The 27,816-nt window shown below is 36.8% G+C and overlaps 5 protein-coding genes across 12 annotated transcripts; 2 read left to right on the top strand and 3 right to left on the bottom strand.

The window, feature by feature from the left end:
* Positions 1–892: 892 nt before the first annotated feature.
* LOC103946841 (protein N-lysine methyltransferase METTL21A) lies at positions 893–4,355 on the bottom strand. 4 transcript variants are annotated; one of them, XM_048590002.1, is made up of 5 exons: positions 3,887–4,355; positions 2,775–2,917; positions 2,202–2,395; positions 1,605–1,656; positions 893–1,371 (listed from the first exon to the last, which is right to left on the bottom strand). In XM_048590002.1, coding segments are annotated over exons 1-5 (699 nt in total). In that variant the 5' UTR covers positions 4,196–4,355; the 3' UTR covers positions 893–1,370. The 4 variants fall into 4 exon arrangements, with proteins under 4 accessions (XP_048445959.1, XP_048445960.1, XP_009355910.2 ...); XM_048590003.1 differs by having other exon boundaries at positions 2,211–2,395; XM_009357635.3 differs by having other exon boundaries at positions 1,605–1,718; positions 3,887–4,354.
* A 3,910-nt stretch (positions 4,356–8,265) lies between these two features.
* LOC103946842 (UPF0426 protein At1g28150, chloroplastic) lies at positions 8,266–9,834 on the bottom strand. The gene is made up of 3 exons (XM_009357637.3): positions 9,672–9,834; positions 9,410–9,577; positions 8,266–8,573 (listed from the first exon to the last, which is right to left on the bottom strand). Exons 1-3 carry the CDS (start codon positions 9,708–9,710, stop codon positions 8,394–8,396), a joined length of 387 nt encoding a protein of 128 aa, XP_009355912.1. The 5' UTR covers positions 9,711–9,834; the 3' UTR covers positions 8,266–8,393.
* An 859-nt stretch (positions 9,835–10,693) lies between these two features.
* LOC103946843 (alcohol dehydrogenase-like 6) lies at positions 10,694–14,065 on the top strand. 5 transcript variants are annotated; one of them, XM_048589981.1, is made up of 11 exons: positions 10,694–10,938; positions 11,065–11,204; positions 11,283–11,320; positions 11,458–11,561; positions 11,715–11,786; positions 12,082–12,164; positions 12,267–12,342; positions 12,423–12,484; positions 12,701–12,796; positions 12,873–13,082; positions 13,640–14,065. In XM_048589981.1, the coding sequence occupies exons 1-11, from the start codon at positions 10,863–10,865 to the stop codon at positions 13,754–13,756; spliced, it is 1,074 nt and encodes a 357-aa protein (XP_048445938.1). In that variant the 5' UTR covers positions 10,694–10,862; the 3' UTR covers positions 13,757–14,065. The 5 variants fall into 5 exon arrangements, with proteins under 5 accessions (XP_048445938.1, XP_048445935.1, XP_048445936.1 ...); XM_048589978.1 differs by having other exon boundaries at positions 10,696–10,938; positions 11,458–11,786; XM_048589979.1 differs by having other exon boundaries at positions 10,698–10,938; positions 11,068–11,204; positions 11,458–11,786.
* Positions 14,066–15,280: 1,215 nt separating this feature from the next.
* On the top strand, positions 15,281–16,240 carry LOC103946976 (NDR1/HIN1-like protein 6). Its single transcript, XM_009357806.3, has one exon. The coding sequence runs from the start codon at positions 15,368–15,370 to the stop codon at positions 16,205–16,207; it is 840 nt and encodes a 279-aa protein (XP_009356081.1). The 5' UTR covers positions 15,281–15,367; the 3' UTR covers positions 16,208–16,240.
* Positions 16,241–17,642: 1,402 nt separating this feature from the next.
* On the bottom strand, positions 17,643–19,266 carry LOC103946845 (ATP synthase gamma chain, chloroplastic). The gene has a single exon (XM_009357640.2). The coding sequence runs from the start codon at positions 18,963–18,965 to the stop codon at positions 17,853–17,855; it is 1,113 nt and encodes a 370-aa protein (XP_009355915.2). The 5' UTR covers positions 18,966–19,266; the 3' UTR covers positions 17,643–17,852.
* Between the last annotated feature and the right edge of the window lie 8,550 nt (positions 19,267–27,816).

The following is a 27,816-nucleotide window of genomic DNA, read 5'->3' as shown; positions in this document are numbered from 1 at the left end:
TGAGACATCTTGGTCTTGGGTTCGAAGGGGGTGTGCTTCTGCTGTTGCCTTTGAATGTGATTAACAAAACATAAATATTTATAAAATATTTGAAAATATATAATATAATCGCCAGAGTTAGCAACTATTTGTGTCGGATATAACCACCAGAGTTGGTATAAAAAATTTGAAAATATTTGTGTCGGCTATAACTGTTAGAGTGAGTATAAAAAATTTCAAACTATTTGTGTCGAATATAACCACCGCCAGAGTTAGTATAAAAAATTCAAAAATAATATAATATAATATGACACATTACGTACTCATGGTGGATGTATTTGCCAAAATTGGTTAAAATTATTTAAAAAATAAATCTGGTGGAGTTAAGAGCCCATTTCATTATTCTTGTTGGATATATCTGACAGTAATACTTTGTTATCTGACACTTTTTAAACATGTTGTCAGAAATATTTTATCCGACAATAATACTATAAAACCGCCATCACTCTCCGACAAATTAAGCCAATTTTGTAGTAGTGCAACCTGTGCCCACCCTTAAGGTTATATATTTACATGAAATATCACCTTTGAGCAACGAACCAAAATGAATTCTACGACTTATTTAACCTTTAATTTGGCATGCCGCTTGTTGGATAATATGTATGACTCACGTGCTAATAAAGTCAACGGAATTTTCAATTTTGGGCCTAAAGCCTAATAGATTTTAAATCATAGTTTTTTTTACAATATGAACTATCTTCCAACTATCATATCACCACGGAGACTAATAATCCAATTAGGCTTCTTTTTTTTATTTCTCCAATGAAAATTGTGGCTTTTGGGCCGGACAAACACAGAATCTTTTATTAATTTTTACGGTTCGTAATACTTAAATTTATTGAGTTTTTGCACATATGATTTATAATTTTATACATAAGCAGAAAAATCCATGAATCATAACAAAAGCCAGGCCCAAGAAAATGATACAGAGCTTGTTACGAATTCTGAAGCCACCTCTTGAGGCCATCACACAGGACTACAAAGAGTATTTTTGCTAGACATGCTCATCACTTTATTTATCATCGTTAGATGAGTTTGAATTTTGAGATTTGTGTAGTGGATATTTTGAGATTTGTGTAGTGGATAGGAATAAATCTCAAAGTTCAAACTCATCTAACAATGATATATAAGTAGTGAACATAAACCACACTAAATAGTGGTGAGGAAAAAATGCACTCCAAGTCAGTGTCCCACCCAAATCGCTTCACTTCCTCACGAGAACGTATAACACAACACGGCTGCTGCAATATTCTGGATGCCACTGTCTCTGGTCCAGACGCCCAATTACAAAATCCTTCATTGCACACTCCAAGAAGTATTCAAGGACAGCATCTGCACCGGGAAGAAGAATTGAAAACAGTACGGAAAAAAAAAAAAAAAAACTAATGAAAATAGCTTGAAAACTTTGAGTTTTAACGATAAGGACAAAATAAAAGGTTACCATAATTGATTTTTTAGTATAAAAATGTGGTTTTTCGTTAAAATAAACAGTACCAGAAGCTTTTCGTTGAAGTTCCAAAAAAAAAAAAAAGGGAAAAAAAATTTAAAAAAAGAGGAATTATTACCATTTCGAAGTTCTCCAGCCAAAAAGATTGTCGTTTCGCCTCCGGAGAGTTGCTGTAATGCAGACAACAAATCCAACACTGCTTCCTCACTATAGATTACATCAGAGCCTAGCACTGGTATAACATTTTGGTAAAAACACACATTTGACATGGTATGGTTTGAGCATTGAATGTAGGTTTACCATTTACCAATTCACTATGATTAAGAAATGAGCAAAGAAAACAGAATCCTAATTATTGAGGACAGTCCTAAAATTCAACCGCCCTTTCTTGGGTGTTCTAGGAGAAGTAATTTTGGTTTCAGTTAGGCTGTTGAATTCAGCATAACGCTAGGATTAAGACAAATTGAATGTGATTCTAAACAGAGACCTCTTAATTGGAATATCACAGAAACTTTGACCATAAAAGATTAGTTCCATTTTGCAAAATGTCCTTTCGTTTTCATTTTCAGTTCTTTAATCTCGAAACCAGACCTTGGTTCCTGACATTTATGTTGGTAGCATTATTATTACTAGTTAACCATCCAAAAATTTGATGTGCAGCACTGCAAGGGAACCAACATCGTTATGTTACTGCTTTATAGGAGAGGGAACCAACATTGTTTACCCAAATCAGGTGGAGGTTCAGTCAGTTCTGGATCAGGATCATCTCCCCATGTGAATTCCATCACTTTAGCTGAACCTCGCATTTCTCCATGTCTCAGATTGACTTCAATGTTCTTTCTCAGTAGTCTCAATCTATCAGGAAGATCTGTGAGCACAACTTGACCGCCTAGAAGAGCTGCAATGCAGCTGGAAGAACAAAGAAAAGAAGGGTGGTATACAGCGAGTAAGAGAACCATTATTTTCAACCTGGCCTATAAGGCCATAAATTAGAATCCAAGTCAAAATCTACATGTACGTTAACCATCTCCGGGGAGGTAGACATATAAATGCCAATTATATCTTGTTAACATGGCCTACAATCAACCCAAACTGCAAACAACTAGAGCTCTGCTGGATGAGGTGATCTAACAGTAAAAGCTCCTAATTCCACCCATTCAAAGCCAGTCTAGTAGAAAAAACTGATCTAGAGGTCCAGTTAGACACTCTATCTTAGAGAATAGCATCTCATAGAAATTAAAGAAGAAAAACAGATAGATGTCAAGAAAGGGATTGTAATTATGAATACCCGACTAATCCACAGCCAGAGCCGAGTTCAACAACTTTCTTCCCTTGAAGAGGTAGTAACTCCGCGTCTGAAGCATGCTCTAGAAACTTCCCCAATACAACTCCACTGTCCCACATAACAGCACCAGTGACCCCAGGTGTATTCTACAGTTCAAGAACAAGTTGAATGCACAATAAAATTTCTATAAGAATAAAACTTAAAAGTGAGTCCTCTAGCAGCTGCCTTTTACATCACAGACCAACTGAAATAAAACGACGGTGGAAGCTTTAAAATAATCTATTATGTGACTCATGATAATCGTTCATATCCTAGCTTTCAACAAGATGACCAAGAAACGAAAATTTTAGTATGAAATTTAGTCTATAAAAACATAGTTTTCTAAACGGAGATGAGAAACAGGCATGCATTATGTACTTACTCTCATCACCTAGTTAGTTTCATTACCATATGAAAATTGAAGCCTAAACCTTCCTAAAACTAACTGACTAGGGGATTCTTGTCCTAGCTCATGTGTCTCTTAATCCAGTTCAATAAACTGACCGAAAAGTTTGATTTCAATATTTTCAAGTTTGAAGGGCGAACCATAATTACCTCCTCTTTGGACCAAAAATCATAGGCCTTGGGCATAGAGGATTGGATTGGAATGGACAGGCCACCATATTTTCAAAGTATGTTGAAGGAAGAAATAGAAAACTTGTGACCAAGTTGGAGGTAGAAGGTGGTTACTCATTTAGTAGAGTATACTGTCAGATTTGACGCTTGTCATTTTGTCCTACATCAAAATGAAAAATAATTCTCGTCTACCTTCATCCATTTCAATCCAGTCCTAGAGAGAGACCAAGCATAATCTCCAGAATAATGCTTCCAGAAACTAGCTGCAAGACTAATAAAGCCTCCGAATTTCAACAAGCTAGACTTGTTGTGCTTGTTTCTTTCTTTCTTCTGTTTTTATGCCTCTACAATCTACATCTAGAATGAATGATATTTTGCTAAGAATTCTGTAAAGTGACTGAATCACACTGAAAACAAAGTTTTAAAGTTGACAAGAAGAAAGAAGCATTGCAATGAAGAAAGAAAGAAAGGAATAAAGATTAGAGATTAGAGAGAGATACCAAGGAAGAAGGGGACTGGAAAATGGAGAGTGAATGGCCACACGCATCCAGTTTCAGTTCAAGACAAGCTTGAGAGACGAAAGCGTTCGGCTTAGACAGAGTTGGCTGTTGGATTCCCCACAGCAGCATTATCTCCTCCGCAGCTGCTTCATATGAACACTCTTCCTTTTCTTTTTCTTCTTCCTCTTCCTCTGATTTCGCCGTTGCCGTCACCGTCAGCAGCCTAACCATTCCTCCGTACGATCCCATCCTAACCATTCTTTCTTCTTCTTCTTCTTTTAATACTACTTCTTCAGTGCCAGTGGTCATGGCTACGGGAGAACAGGAGAGGGGGGGACGTGGATTTATTGAGGGAGAAATATTCAGCGGCGAATTTAAGGCAAAAGCTCACCGGAGGAAGCGGCAGTCGTTCGAGTCGCTTGAATTTTGGGGATTTTATTTGAAACCGGATAACCCTTTTCCACCCCGAATTTAAACCTTAAATGGAAGTTATCTTTCTTACTATGTTACATAATTATCGACGGGATAAAATGAACCATAAAACCAAATTTTATCAATAAACTCATGTCTAATAATTAAACAACCACAACGCAATTTTAATCTTACATTCATTCTATCTAAAGCCTTAAGATGCTCTAACACTCTCATAGATAAAAACAAGTTTTTCATTTTTTTTTTTTTTTTTTTTTATACCGATAGATTCCAATTTTGAAGTTTTGAATCTTTCAACTAAGGTATGAATCGATTTCTACTTTTTGTTTGTTTTAATTTTTTTAGGGTTTAGGAACAATATCAGCATCTCTTCCACAACATAGTCATTAGCAGAAACATATATGGGATATAAATTTTTAAATTTTTTTTAGTCATCTATATGGGATTAAGTAAAATCAGCAAGATGAAGGATTAATTAAAACACCTATGGGATTAAGCAAAATCAGTAGATGAAGGATTAATTAAAACACCTATGGGATAAAGCAAAATCAGCAAAAGAATGATTAAGCACAAGATAAATATGTGAGAGGAATTGCTCTCTTTACACTGTGAATGAGTTGCACTGATTTGGGGTTTTTATTTTCTAAATGGGTGTAATGATAAATTTATATATTAAATTGAGTTTGTGAGGGTAATTTAGGTAGTAAATTTGATTTAAAGATATATTGATAGTTTAACTAATAGTAATATGGGTGCAGGAATATATTATACGTTCAAATAAATTTGGGAAATACCCAAAAATAGGACATTTTTTAATCTTGGGATAAAAATAGCACAAACAGGCGATACACAAGCCATACACAAAATCGAAATTACTAAAACACCCACATATAAATACTAAAATTCATCAGCCCATAGCATAACTTTTCTCATTTTGGAAGAGAGGGATGTGGTGAGAGCTTTGGGTTTATGGGTTGAGCTCAAATCTCTAAGCTCTGATTTTAAAGAGATGGAAGTCCAAAGAGAGGTGAGAAGAGTGAGTTGGGTTTTGGGTTGACCTCATACCTCTGATTCTGAACAAAGGGATGCGAGAGAAAGAGATGAGAAGAGTGAGCTCAGTTTTGTACCATATTTTCTGTTTTGGCTGGAAAGTTCCATTTTTTCCAGCAATTGAAGCTTCGATAGGCATAGTAAGGTAGGGTGTTTAGTTTCAAGTTTCTACATCAATGATTTATGGAATAAATGGGTTGTTTGTAAGATGAATTAATACTTAGAAGTTAATTAGGGTTTGTGTTTCATGTTGGGGCCTATGGGTTGTGACATAAACTCTACTTTTTCACATGCTACATAATTGGGATGGAACAATTTCTAGTTCAAGTGTTCAAATGCAGAAATTTGTGAAAATTTTTCCATAATGTGCATGTGGTGTGCATATGGTGTGGGTGGCTACAACTCAATATGAGAAGCGGGAATGTTTATTAGTTATAATGCACGTATATTGGGCCCTCGAATTTAGCGAGTATGACCACAACCTAGTTGGCCTCGGCTAAAAATAAAATCAAGAAAAAGCTTAGAGGATGTTAAGGGTCATGCGTGTCTATGAAATTACGACAATGAGTGTCATATTTTCCAAGTGCATTGTTAAGCGGTAGTTTGATATACGTAACAAGATTTTTTCAAACTGCCATTGTAACTTTATATACGTAACAATTATATTTTAATTGTATCTACTATACCAATAGATTGTCGTTAAAGTTTCTTATTAATGTGAAAAGTAGCTCGTTGCTCGACCTCCAGTTTTGTGCATATGATGTTCATGTATTGTACATATGATGTGCATGTGGGGTGCATATGGTGTATATGGTGGAGACGTCACAGGTGATGATGTTCTTTTTCTAATTTCGAAGAGATAGTTGTGAGCTATGAGTTTTTAGGTTGGCTCATATCTATGTCATGTGCATGTCACTCCAAATAGATGACTTTTAATGGGATTTCCGAAATCTAGGTTCAAGTCAAAGATTTGTAAACTACAGATCTCTAAGGGATTTTTGGAATATAGGCCCTTACATATCCTCCAACGCTATTAATTGCACGATGCACATCCACAACAAAACCGACGTCATTGCACATATTGATACATATAACAAATTTGGGATTTTCTTCGAACTTAGAGGGAGAAGGTGTTCATTGGCGGAGGAGAAAGAGAGAGATTGCAACAGAAAAATGGTGCTTTTAGTTTTTCATAATGGATTTTCTTCAACATTTGAAACTTTTTGGACTGTAGATTGGTTTTGACCCGATGGGTTTTGAATGGGATTTCGAATTTGGGGAAGAAGATGATGATTTGAGGAAGAAATCCCCAATCTGCAACTGCAAGCACATAAATGTGTTCATTTCCTAAAAGGGCCAATCAGCATACACAAACAATCTCCAAATAAATCAAATCTTCCAATTGGGTTTTCAAATTTGGGGAAAAAGATGATGATTTGAGTAAGAAATCCCCAATATGCAACTGCAAGCACATAAATGTGTTTATTTCCCAAAAGGGCCAATCAGCAAACACAAACGATCTCCAAATAAATCAAATCTTCAAACTGGATTTTCCATTATTTTTCACTAATATAGGAACATCCAATAAATATCAATTTTAGAGAGAGACGGATGGAGGGGGAGAGAGAGAAAGTAGATAGAGAGAGAAATCAGAAGATGAGAGGAAATAACTCATTTACATGAATTTGGTAATTTCAAGGTGTAGGAAAAATCATATTTTTGCCCAATTGTTGTGCATACCATGTGCATATTCAAAAAATCATATTTTTCCCAACGTATAAAGTGTCTTATATATCATGGGTAACTTTGTCATTTCAAATGATAAAATCACCATTTTAACAAGAGTAAATTGTAGCAATGGTCCCTCAACTAAAAATCTATTATCATTGGTCCCTTAACTCATCAAAACGTGTAATTATGATCTTTTTCATCAACTCCGTCATAATTCTGTCAAAATGAGTTATGCTGGAATGACCATTACTCCAATTAGGTTAGAGTTGAGAGACTATTAATACAATTTTTCTTATTTGATTTTCCATATTTGCCCCTTGATTTAGTCTCACGTGCTTGGCACGTGACTCATTTTGACGGAAATTTTAACGAAGTTGATGAAAATAACCATATCTGCACGTTTTGATGAGTTGAGGAACCATTCGTAATGGGATTTTAGTTGAGGGATCATTGCTCCAATTGAGTTAAAGTCAAAGGACCATGACTACAATTTACTCTTTTAACAATTTCAAGAGTATTGGGTTCCGATCAAATTGGCAACAAGAATTCATTTTTTTAATTAGTTTGCCCAATTTCACTAGTACAAATCCTCTATATCAAATATTGAATCAAACCACTACGGTGCATGTTTACTCGTTTAGAATGAGACGTATCATGAATGTATTAAAAGGTTGATTAATTAGGACTCTTGATATTCGATGGTCCCTTAAGTTTTCAAATCAAGCTAATATCCCTAGTAACTAAATGTTTGGAAGTTTAGCCACTTAATACTATGGTCTAGTAGTATTCCTTCTCACATGTAAGTGAGAAGTCTCAGGTTCGATTCTTACCAAACGCAAATTTGAATTACATTATTGGTAGTCCATTATGAGACTTAGCCTAACCCCCCCCTCCCCTTAGTATAGATAATATTGTTTGTTCAAAAAATGTTTAGAAGTTAAACAAAAAAAAATATGTTTGAAGTTCAAAACTCACAACTAAAACCCATCGAACTAATAAATCGAGTTTTAGGATCCAAATCTGAAACCCGAGTCCAGCAGAGATTAAGTTATGCTGATGCAAATTGCAATTTTGAAGTAAACCATTTACCACTTCGGTAAACAGTTCTTTATGTTATCTCTTCCAAATGCAGTCATCGTGAAACTATAAGCACATAAGAATAATACTTGCAATGAATCCGCAGGCAGTCTGATTCATTGTGTCAAAGAAGTATATGAGGTGAGTTGCCAGTATAACTCATTTCAATGGGTCATGATTACAAAACAGGGGAGCCAAGTGTACATAGTATGAAATGTTATTCAATCTCAATCTGTAGCGGGGCTTCTCCCGCTGGTTTTAACCCGTCAGCAACAATTTCTTCCACGGTGATTCCAGTGGCTTCCACAGTCCTTGAAACCCAATCCTTGAGTGGATCTTCATTCAAATCAAGCCTTAAAAGACCAGCGAACATCCCTCCCATGAAGGCAACTGGCTCCTACATGATGAGATAAGCAGAGAAAATCATGGTACTAATATTGTACCATTTACATACAAAACAATGTGCATTCTCATGGGAAATCCTCTATCTACTCGCACATACCATAAAAAACACAGTAGAAGCATAGAAGGCCGAACTAATGAGAGATACGGTCAATTAGTGACTCATATGTCATAAGAAACTGATCAAAGAGTTACTTTTTGTTTTACCAAAGCAAACATTGAAGTAGCATGCGATCTTGCTTTTAGAAGATACTGATACAATCCAAATACGGACCAGGCAAAATATAATGCAGTGATTTCATAAGTGGTCACATGAGATGGTGCAATGAAAGAGGAAATCGTCTTTCAAAAAGAGACATGAAGTGATTCAAAATTTTCACAAGGATGAAGCTAGGAATATAGAAGAGCAACTTTAGCTGTACAATAACATATCAAAGGTGGGTTCAACGGGTTTTTTTTCTTCTAAATTTAATTTTTATTGAGCAATAACGTAAAGGAAAAAACAAGAATCGATTGAGCAAAGCAAATAATAAGAATGAAATCTTGAGGCCCAGAAGGCTCATAGTAGATTCGGTATTATGAAAATGCAAGAATCAGTTGGCAAAAATCGAACCTCTCGGAAACCCTAAAACATCCTCACAAAATTATAGGAAAAATCAGCAAATAAAAGAAAACCATACAAACGCGTAGACCAAGATCCAAAGTATCAGATAAATCAACAACACATAGATTCCAAACATCATTCAACCAAATTACGCATGGGTAATCTATGAATTATTGAAAAAATGGGCGTTGGGTGTGGACTGAGGTAGTAGTAGGTGAAACAAGTACCTTAAGCGCTTCTCTGAGGATGGGTTCTTCGTTGGGATTGAAGAAAAACGCCTTAATCCCATTGCCGTTCCCCAAACACAATTTTCTGCGGCTGCTGCTTCTGGGAACCTGCTGCTTCGGTGATGTCGGTGGTTTAATAAACCCAGGGCCAGGCTTCTTCGATTTCCACTGTTACCCAATTGTCAATTACTCATCAAAATTGATTAGCAGATGAGTAAGAATAGGAAAAAGAAAAGTTCGGGCCGTCGGATTATTCGCTCACCAGTGCACACGAAGGAGAATTCACAATAAACACAGACATGTTGACTAACTTGAACTCCTGGTGCTCTCTTCTCGTGGTTGAGGGTTCTGGCTCGTATTCCCCACCGGTAGATGTTTGCCCCTCTCTCTCTCTCAGACTCTATTTTAAGGCCGTTTCGCTTCATACAAAACTCGGGGGTTGTGCACAATGGACATGGGTCCTCTTCGGATCCATGTATCATAATCCATCAAATCCATGCATTCAGATAGTTGAAATTTAATCTAACGATTAAAATTATTATAACTTTTAAAGTGACATTCTGTTTGTAACCGTTGGATCAAATTTCAACGATCCGAATACATGAATTTAATAAATTATGATACATAGATCCAAAGAGGACACATGTTTGTACACAATTACCCTGCCAAGTTACCGTAATGTAAATACGCAAGTACATTACGGTCCAGTAATTTTTCTGTTCTCTTAAGTGAGAGGTCCTGGTTTTATAAGTCCTAATGAATTTTGGAATTTGTTTCCTTTCTCCACCAAACCATGACAGGACCATTTAAAGATGGATGTACCAGCCCAACTTTAGCTCCCGGTTTGATCCGTTCTCATTGCTGACCCTACCACAAAGGGGATGCACAAGCCCATTTGTCTACAAATATTTTATTTTAACCACCTATGTTATTCTCTATTTGCAAGGGCTTGCAATTCAATGGGGGTTCACTTGTACCTTCGAGGTCATTTTGATTCCTTCTTCCACAAAATTAGTGGTATGAAACAAATTCTCGTTCATTTTCACACTGGTTCTCATGAGTTTGATTTCTATATTTAGGAAGCACACATATTGAAGTTGATTTTTACATCATAATTGTTAAGTAAAAGTTTAATAGAAGTAAATTTTGTCTAGTAATTGTGAGACTCATATAATTTTTAGTTGATGAACTAAAGTAGCAATTTAGCTAAAATTCAAAAACCAATTAATACTCCAATTTTCCTAAAAAGAAAAGGGAAATAACATAGGTGTGGGTGTGTGGTGAAAGACCACCCATAAAATAATGCAACGGTTAGGTGAGGAGATCCTTTACCAACCACCCCCACCCCAACACCCCCAGGGAAGTGCTCAACTTCAACTGCCGACTCCTTCAACCTCGTCTCCGCTTGCTTCTTTTTGATTAACGATTGAAAAAAAAGTTGTGAGTTGAGCAGATGTCTTTGCCTTCTTCCACTTCCATAGAACAACCACAACCCCGTGTCCATGATGTCGATGTCATCACCTGCAAAGGTATGTGTTATATGTTTGTTAATTTCTACACTAAAATCAAAATCAAATACGAAAATACTTACTCATGTGTTTTTATGTTTTGTGAAAATCCAAATCCAAATCCAAATCCAAATGAAAATGTAAAAGCAGCCGCGGTGGCATGGGGAGCTGGACAGCCTTTGGTGATAGAGCAAGTGAATGTGAGTCCACCTCAGCCAATGGAGATAAGGATCAAAGTTGTATGCACCTCTCTCTGTCGCAGCGACCTCTCTGCCTGGGAGTCTCAGGTATTTCTTCTTCTTTCTTATTCTTCAAATTTTTATTGACTGCTCGCAGTTATTTAAGTTCTGTTATTTTAATTGCAGACTATCTTTCCTCGGATATTTGGTCACGAAGCAACAGGGTAAGTTATTTCTCTATTTTCCTTTTCATCTACTTATATATTATTGTTGTTGTTGTTGTTGTTGTTGTTGTTGTTGCTGTATGATATGAATATGGTGATATTAGGTACTAACCTAACCAATAGCAATATTATTGCAGGATTGTCGAGAGTGTTGGCGAGGGGGTGACTGAATTTACTCAAGGGGACCATGTGCTAACAGTGTTCATTGGAGAATGCGGGAAATGCAGGCAATGTGCATCAGGTAAAACCAACATTTGTCAACTCCTGGGGCTCGAAAGGAGAGGATTAATGCACTGCGATCAGAGGACACGCTTCTCTATAAATGCCACTGGGGAACCCGTTTACCATTATTGTGCAGTTTCAAGTTTTAGTGAATATACTGTGGTGCACTCAGGATGTGCTGTCAAAATCAGCTCACTTGTGCCTCTGGAGAAAGTATGCCTTCTCAGTTGTGGAGTAGCTGCAGGTAGAGTTTCAAATCATGCTGATGTTGCCATGAGATCACACACACACACGCACACGAACACACACATGATATATGCACACACACACACACTTTATATATATATATATATATATATATATACACACATATATAGCTCGGAGGGTTTAAGGTTTAGTAGAGGAATGCAATTTCAGTATGATAGCCCTCACATGCCCCTACGTGTACATCTATGTAGCTGTATGTGTAATGGTCATGACAATTCTTGGTCCAGGAAAAATATTTCTCATATGTGTTATGTATGGATACAAATTTTCAGGCTTGGGTGCAGCTTGGAATGTTGCTGATATATCTGATGGATCAAGTGTGGTGATATTCGGTCTTGGGACAGTAGGCCTTTCCGTAAGTACAGCTTTGCCTTTACTGTTACAGTAGGCCTTTCAAAAATGACAGGAGCAGCAATGCAACATGTAATTCAAACCATAATTGTTTCTTGTGTGATAGGTTGCACAAGGTGCAAACCTTAGGGGAGCATCTCAAATAATTGGTGTTGATACTAATCCTGAAAAGGGTGAAAAAGGTAATATTTGGACAGATATGTTTTCTTCTATCTGACTCTGGAGTTATATGTTAAATAATGATGCTCTTACTGGTATACAGCCAAAGCTTTTGGAATTACAGAATTTATCAACCCAAATGACAGCAAAGAACCTATTCAACAGGTAATTCTGACTAAACCATAGATGGATCCCCCTCCCTCAATTTAAACTTATTATCAAAGTAATACATTGATAATAATTAAATAGTCAGCGTGACAGATGGTTGGAACTTGGTGGTAGATTGAATTGGGTGATTGGAATTCTACAGTAAGGAACGATAGTGGATCAACTTGCATTTCATTTGGCTTGAAACTTAAATGTGAGCTAACTTTCTTTCAGGTTATTAAGCATTTGACAGGCGGAGGAGCAGATTACTCATTTGAATGTATAGGTGACACTGGCATGGTAACTACTGCATTGCAGGCATGTCGTGATGTAAGTTTCTTATATGTCATGGTTTCCTTTTCTTTGTCAAGCATATCTCATTAATTTTGTGTATAAATTGATGAAGTTCTATTCATTCCACTTGGCCTCTCTTTTATCTGGCGTTTGCTTGAAGGGATGGGGTTTGACAGTTACACTTGGTGTGCCAAAAGTGAAGCCCGAAATAACAGCTCATTATGGAGCATTTCTTACTGGGAGAACATTGAAGGGATCGCTATTTGGAGGATGGAAACCTAAATCTGATCTCCCTTCCTTAGTAGAAATGTACACGAAAAAGGTAATTGAACTGACTAAAATTCCACTGAAGCTTCAAGAAAGAATATCATCTAATATGAAGTGTCCTTTTACCTTTCATTATGGTAGAATTCATTTTGTCCTCATGTAGTTGGGTAATCTACAGACCGTCTTTGGTCCTAGCATTCTGGTAGTTACCAGAAAATGCGACAGGGCATGCCTAACCAATAGAGCTCTTGTTAACACTTTAGCATGTCTTAGTTTGATAAATATCTAGTGTCTCAATGATTCAAGGATGATCATGAAAATATATCCTTTTATATTAGCAAATAGATAATAATATTGAAGCCTTTCGGTTTGGCCTTTTTTTTCTGTGCTAATTTTGCAAGTTTCAGAACTACATTCATGTCATGTGCAGTAATATTATATTAGTTCTCTTTTCTTATCAGCTTTTTCCTTCTTGTCCTGTTTGTCATGACCGATCGGCAGTCCTGATTCCTCTGGTTATGAAAAAGCTTTTGCTTGAAGAATTATGAATCAACAAAAAATACACGGAGCCTAATGATTTGAAATATATGTTTTGTTAACTTGAAAATGCAGGAAATCCAAGTTGATGAGTACATAACACATAACCTGCCATTTGAAGATGTGAACAAAGCTTTCAATCTCATGCTAGAAGGCAAGTGTTTGCGTTGTGTCATCCACATGGAAAACTAGTTTTCCCTTGTTTTGTCACCTTGGTCCTTGGTAGAACAAGAGCACAAATTGCCTTGCTACGTCCTACATGCGAGATTTGATTGTTCGATCCTTGTTGCGATCAAGTTTTATCTACTCGTGGAGGATTACTGTCCCTTCCCTCGGAAGTTGGAAGGCTAACTCGAGTAACTGTAACTGTAATTCCTTCCTCCCCCAGCTGGTTAAACATTATTGTAAACTGTTCACTGCTGCAATATTTACGGACATAAAGAACGCAATCAATATGCATGTATCCAATTGGTGTGACATAAAGACATTATTTATTTATTATCTTGGGTGTAAGAGTTGAGACGAAACTTAATCCACCAACCGTATTACTCGCTAATTACAGTGTTCATGCTCGAGAATCGGATTGGAGATTCTTTGATTTGTTGTCTGGCAATCAATGAATTGATCTTGTAGTTCAAGAAAAGACACAAAGTTGAATAATATATACACATGTGAAGTCTGCCTGCGTTGATAGATGATGTAGAACAAGATAGGAATCGATCAAAGTGGAGAATGTAGTTTCCTTTTCCTAGTTTATTAGAAATTTCTTTTATGCTTCTTTTATTTACTAGATTTACTACTACTAGTAGTAGAATTAGGTTTGATGCCTATGTAAATGCCCAGAATTGCTTCCTAAAATTCTCATTTTATGAATTTGTGAGGTCCTTTTTTATATGAGCCCTCATATTAATTTTATGTTAAATTAAGCTATCAATTTAAATAATTTTTGTTACACCGAAACACAATAATTCTACGAAGCAATTAAATTAAAAAAAAAATTCTCAAATTTCATATGAAAAAGGGTTCACGCAAGGAGGGGATCCTAATTTTCGAAACCACACAATCTCAATTTTTTTGGTGCTTTGTAAGTAACTAGGTTGAATATTATTCATAAAGATTGGATGTACAAAGTTATTATGGTTTTATGCAATTGAATTTGCTGTGTTTAGATATTTGAGGAGAAAACTAGGTTTTGTAAATAGAAGGAATTCGACATAACGTGAAACTTTTTTCTCTCTTCTTATTTTTTTTAATTTTTTGTTTTATCAATTAGTATTTTATTTCTGTGTAATCAGATTATTTCATATTATTATCAATCTAATTCACAGTTTTCTCTATTTTCTGGATGAATTCCAGAATAGTAATAGAGTGCATTTTTTCTTGTGAAATTTGACACTTGTCAGTCCTTATATCCGCGATACCGTTGCGCTGACTTTCAACAAACAAATTAACTACTACACCCTTGAATTTGTAACAGACAAGGAATGAAGGCAACCAACCAAGGAATTATTCTTATTTGAATGCTTATTAACTTTGATTAGCTGAACCACCATACATACATTATACACATTGGCGCTGTACGTGTAAATTGTGATATGTTGTCATTGTGAGTAGGTGAGGAGGGTGATCTGTGATCAGACATTTTTTCTCCCCAAAAAGTCGTAGGAATTATTTTTTAGGAAAGGCTGGAGGACCATACGCAAATATTAGGAAACCCACACTTATTTATATACATGGACCGGAAGCGTAGACGTGAAGAGTTGTATCCTCGGTGGCATTTTGTTTCGAAAGTTAATAATAGAGATGTCTGATCACCAGAGAGTTAGAGTTCATCCTGCTGGAGATGTGAAGGCACAACCAACAGCACTGCCGCCTGTGCCTCCGGTGGTGCCACTGCACGGACACGGTTCATCATCATCGAGTACAGAGAAAGAGAAGGAGAAAGCGACAGAGAAAATAAAGCTGCTTCAGACGAATAATCTCTCTGCTCCCTTACAATTACCAGTAGTAGGACGTACCATTAATCCGGTAATCCAAGCAAACCCACCAAAAAAGAGAAGCTCATGTACATGCTGCAGATGCATGTGGTGGACAATGGGCATCCTTCTCCTTGTATTGATCATAATAGGAGCCACCGCTGGCATACTTTATCTTATCTTCCACCCTAAACTTCCTAATTACTCGGTTGATAGCTTGAAGATCAGCGACTTAACGCTCAATTTGGACATGACCTTATATGCTAAATTTGACGTCAAAATAACAGCCAACAACCCAAACAAGAAGATCGGGATTTACTATGAGAAAGGTGGCCGGTTGAGCGTGTGGTATACAAACACGAGGCTTTGTCAAGGGATGCTACCGAAGTTTTACCAAGGTCATCAGAACAAAACACTACTCAATGTGGACTTGACAGGCCAAACGCAATACGGAAGCACTTTGATGAATGCACTGCAACAGCAACAACAAACCGGACGCATCCCCTTGGTTCTTAAGGTTAACGCACCAGTGGCAATTAAACTTGGAAAATTGAAGCTCAGGAAGGTGACCATCTTGGGGGAATGCTTGCTGGTGGTGGATAGTTTAAGTGCTAACAATTTGATTAGCATTAAAGCTAATAATTGTAGATTTAGAATGAAACTTTGAATTAATCTGGCAATAAATCTACAATTTCGGGGATATGGGAGCTGTTTATTTATTTGTTTTTTGTCTATTGCACTCTTCCTTATTCCGTTCTTTCTTTCCATATGTATTTCAATCAATGCAGCTACCTTTTACTCTTGATGTAAACATAGCAATTTTGTGTTGTGACAAAAAAAAAAAAACATAGCAATTGAGCTCGCACAAAGACAAAATCACAACACGTGATGCTAAAGATATAAGAGATTTTATATAAAATGGTATACAGATCTACATAGAGTGTCATCTACGTCATATCATGTATCCTACAATAGTTCTAAAAATATAACTACAAAGATCCAAGAACTCAGTGTATCACACAATCAGAACTTCAACTGACCTGCAGGATCAGTTTGTTCTGTAAGTGTTGATAGACGCAGAGAAAATAAAGGATGAGAATACTTTATATACTCATTTCAGATAAGTAAACATCCAACCTTATTCTAGGCCATTTTTTTCTATTGTAATTTTGGAAATTTTCAATCAGTAAAGCAGGATAGTGTAAAAGCAAAAAGATAACAAGAGTTCGCATCTACCAGGAAAAAGATTAGCAACTTTATCTTGAAATTATATGTTTATATTACTCACTAATCGTTATTATGCATGATTTAGAGAGACCATTTACTAGAACTACGTTTTGTAGACTATATGATGTGGCGCTCAATAGTTGGATTTTTTTAAATTATTAAATAAAAATTCAATCATCAACCGTCACATCATGTGATGTACAAAATATAGTCTAAAACATGATTCCCCTAGCATTTTTCTTTATATTAGGCGGAGAAGATCTTGATTTTTGTCAAGGTCGTATATTCTAAAAAGCTGCATATGAATTTATATTATTTCCCCGAAAAAAAAGACAACTCTTTCAGTACCAAATATATGGCAGGGTCACAATCAACAGTGTCGAGCCAATAGGAACCATAATTTCTCTAGTTTCTTCCCTAGGAAGTGAGAAATTACTTTCCAAATGATAAGTACTTTCTTTCCCAAGAAAGATAAAGTTCTACAGAAATTCCCATCAGTGTCTCGAAACAATCTTTCTAACTACGATTATGCAAACAAGGAAAGAAACTGAAACATCTACGAAAGAACTAGATCTCAATAATACATGATTTTGTAATTTTTGCTAGGTGATATCATCTGTAACTCCACGTTTCTGACCTATGGACACAATCAATTGAGCAAGTTTAGTCAGAGCAGTAGGAGATGAAAATATCTGCTTCACATACGAAGCTCCAATCCCGACAAGAACTCCAGATCACAAATAACAGGATATGCTTTTGTCTTACTTTCTGTGCTTTTGTAAGAATAGGATGAATTCAATAACCAGCAATGCACTCTTAATCATTTGAACAGGAAAGCAAAAGAGTCGCTGCATGGAAGAAACTGCACAATACTGTTAGGATAGAACAAGAATGAGATATATTCCTCAATGTTATTAATCTCGTTGTCAATGCGACCGCTCCGATCATCATTACAATTTAGAAACAATATTGCTATCTGATGCTTTTCGCCTAGAAAATTGCCTAATGAATTCGATCACAAAACTTTCATCATGAACAATATGACACAAAAAGGAACGAAGAACAAGGAGAGGAAGATCCTGAGATTACTCAAACTCCTTTAGTGCTTCGGCTCCAGCAACAATCTCCAATATCTCCCCTGTAATCTTTGCTTGCCGTTGCCGATTGTAAACATTTGAAAGAGTCTTCGTCAAGTCAACTGCATTGTCAGTGGCATTGCTCATAGCATTCATTCTCGCCGCGAGTTCACTTGCTGTTGATTCCTGCAATGCCCTCAAAATCTGACTGTTCAAGTAGAGAGGCATCATGGCATCAAGGATCTGAACAGGGTCTTGTTCAAATTCCATAACCGGCAAAAGCCCTTCCCTCTTTATCTTCACACTCTCCCTCTCCACACTCAGTTTACCTTCCTTAGTTGTCAGCCTAAAGAACTCATCCTCAATTGCATCAACACTATTCCCAGTCACATCAACAACCTCTCCCTTCGGAGACAATGGAAGCAATGTATGAATAACCGGCTCAGATTTCACCAACGACACAAATTTATTGTACACAAGTTCAACTTTATCAACCTCTTCGCTCACAAACAGCGAAAAAACATCATCAGCAATGACCTGAGCCTCTTTTGTTGTTGCAAATAAGCCACCTTCAATAAACTTATCAACACAAATCTCAGGCCTACGCATAAAATACGAGTTACCCTTTTTTCCAACACTGATCAGAGTGATATCTAACCCAAGTTTCTTCAATTCCGCGATTCGGGCCTCAGCCTTTTTTACCACCAAGTTGTTGAAGCCGCCGCAGAGGCCTCGATCAGCGGTGATCACAACAATGGCAACTTTCTTCACAGGCCTAACATTTGTGAGAGGGACATCAATGTCTTCACACTGAAGCCGCTCATTTATGTCGTACAGGACCTCCACAAGCGTCTCAGCAAAGGGTCGGCCATTGATGACTGCTTCCTGGGCCCTCCGAACCCTGGCAGCCGCCACGAGCTTCATGGCTTCGGTGATTTTCTGGGTATTTTTTATGGAATCAATTCGGACCCGGAGCTCACGCAGACCGCAGTGGATTGTTGAAGATTGAAAACGGAGAGGTTGGGGTGAGATTTGGGGCAAAAGGTGCTTAGGGTTTTGGAGAAATATGTTAGAAATTGGGAGTTTTGCAGAGACCCACAGGATTGAATTGGACACAGCCATTGGTTCTGGTTCTAGTTTTGCCGAGATTGAACAAATTCAAATCTCTGCAAAAACCTAATTGGATTGAAGCTTTATGAAAGCATCAAGATTGAAAATTTCTTGGGGAATTGTATCTTTGCAACAACTTTTTTGTTGGTGGAAATTTACTCCTGAGATTTGTGTAATAGAAGTCAATTTGATTGGGGTTGGCTTGAGATGGACTCTGGAGCCAAGCATATGTGTTGGATTCTCCGGCGAGGTAATCATTGAACCCGAATACAACGGAGCAGTATAGAACCGTTTGATTCCAGAACTAGATCATTGTTTAGGGTGTAGGACTCTACACTCTTAAGGGGACGTTTGTTGTGCCGGACTATCTCGGACTGGATTAGCTTCAAGGACTAAGCTAGACTGGCTTAGACTAGACTAAACTGGACTAGCTTAGTAAAGCGTTTGGTGCAGTATTGGACTAAGAAGCTGGATAATAACAAATTATAATATTATATTATTTAATATATAAATTATTAATATTTTATTATGATCTTATCTTTTTCTTCATTTTTTCCTACCATTTCCTTGTTAAATCAGATGAAGTTAGCACCGCCAAAAAATTCATCACCATCCTTGGACCAAGATCTTAGCTTTGAATGCTCAAATCTGTCATGGATTTGAAAAAGCCCAAACAGACCGAGACTTCCAGGCCATTTTCCAGTCACATTCGACCACATTTTGGCCTCGATTCAGGTAAAATCGTAATCTTATCACTCTCAACTTCAATTTGGTATATTTTGTATGAAAGTTGGTTGTGAAATGGATCTGAAAGAGAGTCAGAAAGTTAATAATTGATCTAGGTGACCGGAGATGACGAGGAGTTTGTCAAGAGTGGTCGTTGAGCATGACGAGGACGAGAAAGAGAGGATAGTCTTAGCTAGTCCCATGGTTATTGGGGGGTCTCGCTAAGACCTCTTAGTGAAGGGTTTTGTCATGCTAGTCCCCTTTAGTCTCATTAATGTTAGTCCCAGCATGGAACAAACACAATATTGGACTAATAGATAGTCTAGTCCAGTCCAGTCCAACTTAGTGAGGGCAAATAAACGCCCCCGAATCCTTTCCTCTCTCGTATATTACTTTTTGTTTTATTACCTCTATATAAAAAATTAATATAAAATATTGACGTGATTAATCGTGACCATTCAAATATGAGGGAATGGAAGAGTATAGAGATTAGGAGAGTAAAGAATCCTACTCTATTGTTTACAGGTGTGTATTGAGAATCTGAGAGATTTTAATTTCATTTAAAATTTTGATTCAATTTTCTCAAATTTTTTTGGATAGAAGAGATTTGTGAATGCTTAAAATATATTACAAAATCTCTCAAATTCCCTCAAATCCCTTAACTTTTTCAAACTCCTTAAAATCAAACTCTAATTGAATACATCCAATTTTAATAATTAATCTTAAAATCATGATTGAATACACATTGAATTTCAGATAATCCCTAAAATTCCTGATTGAATATCCTTAAATTCATAAAAGAATTAAAATCTTTCAAAATCTCAATTAAATACATAAGACTCATGTTTTCCAATGAATTTTGAGAATTTACTAGATTTATAACCTAAAATTTGAGTTATTCTACGCACACTACATGTTTAAAAATTTAATTTAGGACATTCTCAAGATTTTGACACCTACAAATCTTTTTGAGAGACCCACCACTAGTTTATATTACTTTTTCTATTTTTCAATTTTAAAAATCAATAAAAATATAGTTTCAAGTCCTAATAAACGTTAGGATCACATTCAAAGGTCTTGCAACATTTCCATTAACTCCCAAGAAAAATATTTCCCTTAAGTCCTGCTCATGAGTGCAAAAATGAGGCAAGCTCTATTCACAAAAATGAGGACATGCTTCGGGCACACAAAATGAGGTGGACTCTAAGCATGCAAAACGAGGCGAACCAAGGCGTATGGAAACGAGGAGAGCTTTGTGCATGGAAAACGAGGCGGGTTTTGTACACACAAAAAGAGTTGGGCTCTGCTCATAGAAAACGAGACGAGCTTGTGGTACACAAAACAAGTCGAGCTCGTAGCACGAACTTCCTGCACGTAGAACAAGGCGAAACCAGTCGCACAAAAAAGAGGAGTATTCCACTCGCGGAGACGAGGTAGGCTCTGCGCATGCAATATAAGGCGGGCTTGGCATACAAAACAAACGATGCGACGCACAGAAAACGAGACGGGTCATATGCATAAAAAACGAGATGGGTCGACCCATACAAAACGTTGTTGGCTCGGGCACACGGGTCAACCACTGCTGCTCACATGAAGCATTGGTACGAGGATAGAGCCTTATAAGCTGTTATCAATATGAGGTAGGATTTAGTTTAATCTCACAGGTCAACCTTTGTTGCCCGTACAAACAATTGTGTCGGGGGTAAGGTTTAGTTTTAATCTCATGTGTCATGTATAATTTGTTGTACGAACCATAGGTGTCGGGGGTATGGTATATATAGGGGTTAGGTTTAGTTTTAATCCCATGGGTCAACCATTTTTACTCATACGAATCATTGGTGTTGGGATGGTCATTTATAGGACTCTTATTAGGATTTTGTTTCAATCTTAAGGGTCAACCATGGTTGGTCGGACAAAACATTGTTTTCGGGGTAGGGGTATTTATAAGCCGTTATCAACCATGATAAAATTCACACTAAAATTGCAACTTTTAACATAGTAACCCATTCTTTAGAAAGAAAGAAAAAACATTTCTTTGCTTGCAGTGTGGTGAGGGGAAAAAATTCGAAGGCGTTGGGCTCTAAAACTTGCCAAACTCAGAGTGTTATTTTTACAACTCATTACTATTCACACCCGTAAACTCTAAACCTCATAGGCCTCCACTGCTTCTGTTGCGCCTTGGGCCTTCCTGAAGGCATGAGTTAGGGCTGTGTCTCCCTGCTCCTAACCATTAATTATATTTATTTTATGTTTTAATTTTCATTTTTGTTAAATTTTCCTTTTTTTTCCCCTACCACAACGCCAACCTATTATCTTTATGTTCTACAAAATGCATCTTCGGTGAAAATTTCTCTTATAATCCATGTCAAAAAGTTCATAGATAAGGATCTAAATCTAAATCCAAATAAAGTAATGTAGGAAGAAAAAAAAAAAACCTTCAATGAAAAAAAAAAGGAGAAAAAAATAGAAAATGATACAATCGGTACTTTGCTACCGGTTCTCATCAAGAAGGATCGCTCAAAAGTTAGCCATTACTCCATAAGATAAGTCGCTATCTTCCTACCGATCCGTCTCTTTTCGAATTTTTTTTCTTTTTCAATTTTTTTTGTTGTTAATTTTTCTTTTCTCTTACCAAAACAACAAACCATCATATTTATGTTCTTTAAAATTTATTTTTTTCTTGCAAAATTTATTATAATTCATATTAAATTTAAAGATATTTTTCTATTTTTCAACTTTAAAAATCTAAAAATATTTTTGGGACCTAATAACCGGTAGGATCACATCCAAATGTCTTGCAATATTTTCTTTAACTGTGACGTAAAATATTTCCTAAAGCCCAAAATTTCAATTTTTTCACAAAAAAAAGTGAGTTATAAGCCACAGTTTTCCAATCAATTTTGAGTACTTTTACAACTTCCGTTATAAGTCAAAGTTAAAGTCATTATATTCGCACCACATGTTTACTAAAATTAATTTAGGACATTCTCAAGATTTCGGACACCAACAATTTTCTTTGGGGCCCCGCTATTAGTTTTCATTATTTTTTTCAAAAACTTAAAAAATAAAGAAAAAATAGTTTTTGAACAAAATAAAGGATAAAATCACATGCAAAGGTCTTGCAACATTTTCGTTAAATCCCACTCTAAATATTTCCTAAAACTAAAAATTTCAAGTTTTTTACAAAAATTGTGATTTATAACCTACGTTTTCCAATCGATTTTGAGAACTTTTACAAGATTCATTATAAGCAAAAATTTGTGTCATTCTAGTCACACTACATGTTTTTTTAATTAATTTATGACATTCCAAAGATTTTCAACACCTACAAATCTATTTGGGAGCCTCGCTATTAGTTTATATTATTTTTCTATTTTGCAACTTTAAAAATCTTCGGGACCTAATAAACGGTAGGATTACGTCTAAAGGTCTTGCAATATTTTCCTTAACTCCTGACGCAAATATTTCCTAAAGTTAAAAAACCCACGGTTTTCCAATCGATTTTGAGAACTTTTACAATATTCGTTATAAGTAAAAGTTAAATGACACACCCCGACCCGGAATGTCCACTAAGAGCCCGAATCGAGCTATGCTGGCCGACATCAACAAGATGACGAAGCCATAAAGTGTGATAGTGTATAAAATGTGAATAAATTAAAACCTAAAAGTGCTTAAGCACACGAGTGCGCGATGAGCGGGTCTGGACCCATTTCACGCGTGATACAGAGCATAGGTAAAGTACAGTAAGGTAAGATAATGATTATACCATTATAAGAAAACATATATACTGAAAAGTGCCACGAATTCTCGTCAATACAGAATTCTGCTGCTAGAACCTGGAGGGGTGCAAAAATAGAAAATGTGAGTGAGCGAAAAAAAACTTTCCAAATCAATTTCAATTACCAAAGGCAGTAACCCCTCGCCGTAATACCTATATAATTTCCCAGAAGATAACAGGCGTGCCTATAATTCAAAACCATAACCAAAATAACAGTCTCACAGCTATGACGTGTCAAATATCTCAATAAAAATAAGTAAACCAGGTGAACTAAATCAATATGAAATGGTATGTCAGCCGGATCCACCTATTGTGACATGTACGGCTGAACCAATAACTCATCAACATGCTAGCTGGAGTCACCTCACATGACATGTACGGCTGACTTAATAACTCATCAACATACTAGCCAATAGCTCATCAACATGCTAGCCAATAGCTCAACAACATACTAGCCAATAGCTCATCAACCTGTTAGCCAATAGCTCAACAACATACTAGCTAATAGCTCATCAATATGCTAGCCAATAGCTCAATAAGATGCTAGCCAATAGCTCATCAACCTGCTAGCCAATAGCTCATCTACATGCTAACCAATAGCTCAATAATATGATAGCTAATAACTCATCAATATGCTAGCCAATAGCTCAATAAGATGCTAGCCAATAGCTCAATAACATGCTAGCCAATAGCTCATCTACATGCTAGCCAATAACTTAATAAGATGATAGCCAATAGCTTAATAAGATGCTAGCCAATGGCTTAATAAGTATACATGTACACGAGTCGAAACCACCTAAAGTAGTCTATACGACAGACTGGGTGTAAATAAATATGCTCAAGTGCTACGATCACATGAAGACTGTGCGAATAATCGTGGGTCACCTACGAGTCGGAACCACCTATTGTGGTATGTACAACAGAACTGTGCACCTACATTGGATCCAAGGTGAGCGTAAGGTGCGGGAGGTGAACATTACGTGAAGGACTGTGCCCTGGCCACGGGCGGGAGCACTAACATCGGGGTGCAGGTTTATGAGCTCTCAATGCATCTCAACATAACATGTACGACTCATAGGCAACTTGTACGATAGTGTCGAAGTTACCTATCATTGCAACATGTACGACAAGGTTGGAGTTGCCTAAAGTATAAATATAGTCATGCCATAACTCAATCATTTCAAGTAACACCATAAACTTACCTGAACTTACCTGTGCGTCATGCGTTCCTCTTCGCACTTCAAAGCATTCACAGTAATTCTTTACAGGTAGTATACATATGGATATGTAATGATGCAATCTAATATTCAACCATATCATAGCATTTACCAGTATATATACATATATATATATAACATGGCGAAAAATGCATAATCTGTAACACCCCACTCCCGAACTATTTATTTCGGGAATAATTATCAGGAACAAGTCCAACTAAATATTAGTTTAATTAAACATCATTATTTACAATTCTTTACTTCACTCTCTCAATACCTTACACATTGATTTATGACCAACATTTAACCACAAAAAACATAAGGTTAAATCTCACATTTCCACCAACTTCCTTCACATTGCTCAATTTCCCAAATAAGGCTTTTGTCTCAAATATATTATGGATGCATCTAACGTCTCGTTAGACTACCTACGTACCTTAAACAGGGATCAAGCCATTTGTAGTTCATATTAGTACTTCAAGCATTCACATTAATTATGTGAAGGTAATATACCTAAATCAATTTAAAAGTGTCGATGGAACTATCAATACTATGTACGATAAAAAGGAAAAGATCCACTCACCTGAAGTCCACGCTATGATTCTCTAGCGCACACATCAAGACGTCCCGAATGATTGGCGCCTGCCACGAAGTCCAAAAGTGGACGGAAGATGATCAATTTTGCCCACAAAGCCAGCGGTGACTAAAACATTCCGGCGTCGATTCATCGTCTATGGTGGACCAACGAGATCAAGGTTGGTTGGGATTTGCTCCTGGGATGATGGGCTACAAAGCCCAAGTGGTGGCATTGGTCATCGCTTTGCCGTTTTGCCGGAAAATCAAAAAGGGTGGCAGGGGCACCGTGCGAACCATTAACTTTCGTGGCCTCAACCCGCCACATACAGAGGTTAATCAAAGTGGTTCTTGGATGGATTTTGCAGAGGGTAATGAGAGCTTCAAGATGGTGGTGCTGGCGTCAAAAAACTCCATTGGAATTGGCCGGAATTGGCCTTGGAAGATGGGTGGTTGTGGAGGTGTACTGACGAAAAACCCATGGGAAAAGCTCCCAGCTTTTTCCCCTTTTTTTTTCTTTTTGATTTCCGATTGGGTTGTTGCCCTTTTCTTCTTTTTCATCTAATTGGTCCTTCTTAATATTTTAACTAACTCTCAATAACCAACTTCAAATGTCCATAACTATACCGTTATAATCCGGATTCGTAAACGGCTCTTGCCTATACGTTCGCACCAACGAATACTACGAGGATATGCTAAAAGAACAAGTCATACATCTCTCTAGACGATGGTCAACGTTAGTCGAAATATTTGCCTCTAGGGTATTTTTGTAAATTCATGCTTTTAAAATTAATAAAAAAACGTAAAATTTGGAACGGGTTGTCACATTAAAGCCCATCCACTTACACTACATGTGTTCCTAAAATTAATTTAGGACATTTCCAATATTTCAAAACCTATAATTCTCTTTAGGGCCCCACTATTAGTTTTCGTTATTTTATTCTACTTTTCAACTTTAAAAATCAATGTAAAATAGTTTCGGGACCTAATAAAGGTTACAATCACATCCAAAGGTCTTGCAACATTTTTTGTTGATTCCCACGAAAAATATTTTCTAAAACTAAAAATTTCAATTTTTTTTCACAAAAAACTATGAGTTATATATAACCCACGTTTTCCAATCGATTTTGAGAACTTTTACAAGATTCATTATAAGACAAAATTTGAGTCATTCTAGTCGCTGATAGGAGCATATTCATGCGACTTAAATGGCTTGTTCTCGTGCATTTACATTATGTTTCTTTAGTTATTTTAGTACTTTAAGCTATTTTCGTGTGTTTGTAGGTCTAAAGGGCTAAAGGAGCAAAGAGATGCATTTTGGAGACTTTTGGAGCATTTTTGGGCTAAGGATGGATAGCTTATGCTTGGAGCCAAAGTGTTGGACGAAATTGAAGACCTAATTGAAGACCAAAGTGTTGAAACCTTGTTCCCTTTAGTTTTAGGACATTTAAACCTTTCCTATATCCTTAGCCGTGCATAACATTCCAACATTCCACTCCTTCATTTCAGCCACACTCCCACATATCATTACTTATCATCACCACTTATCACTTATCATAATCACATATCATACACTTATCATCACCACTTATCACTTATCAAACCATTCACTTATCACTTATCATAACCATTCACTTATCACTTATCATAACCATAACCATACCTTCCTCCTTGCAATTCCACATGCATTCATCACCAACACAATCATCAAATCCACCCATCCCATTCATCATTGCCGTGCATAACCCACCATCATTTCCAACCCATCACTCCCATTCTTTAATCCAATTCAGCCACATGCATTCCACCCTTTAATCACATGCATTCATCAACATATCTAGCTGTCATTCACATGCATTTCATTCATCATTTCCACCCCCACATGTCCCTTTAATCATTCAAACATGCACTCCCTTTAATCACATGCATAAATCAGCCACATGCATCTCCCATCATCATTCCACTTTAACCCACATGCATTTCCACCCACATGCTCTCCCATTTCAGATTACATTCCCATTCACACACCAACAACACAAAACAGCCCATCCTTGCAGTGCATTACCCATCAGATTTCCAACCTAATTCACCTTGCATTTTCAGATTATTCCTTCATCATTGCACCACACATGCAGCCACATTTCCACCCACTTCCTAGCTGTCATGTTCCCTCTTATTTACCTATAAATAAGGATCCATTTCAGCCACAATGGATTCATTCACTCCACATCTCATTTTCATACACAACACACCACAAACACTTCCCTAGCCGTGAGTTTCTCTCCCTTACAATCCAAAAACCATCTTCCATTTCCATCACTCCCCACTCCATTCCACACTTCCATTCACACCATCAAACTATCCTTAGACCTTGTGCTACAACGAAGAGGAAGATAAGAGGGCCTAAACGTTCATACAATTCAAGTTTGAGTTGTTGGAATGTTTAGGTGTTTCTTTGATTTCAATGTTTAATTTCAATACTCTTTGTTTTGTACGAATGAGGAATGGAAGAGAAGAGGGCCTAAACGTTCATACAATTCAAGTTTGAGTTGTTGGAATGTTTAGGTGT

The sequence above is a fragment of a genome, unplaced genomic scaffold, assembly GCF_019419815.1.
Source record: "Pyrus x bretschneideri cultivar Hongxiangsu unplaced genomic scaffold, Pyrus_bretschneideri_v1 Contig3, whole genome shotgun sequence".
Classification (NCBI taxonomy): Eukaryota; Viridiplantae; Streptophyta; class Magnoliopsida; order Rosales; family Rosaceae; genus Pyrus; species Pyrus x bretschneideri.
This window is presented reverse-complemented; position numbering and strand designations above follow the sequence as displayed.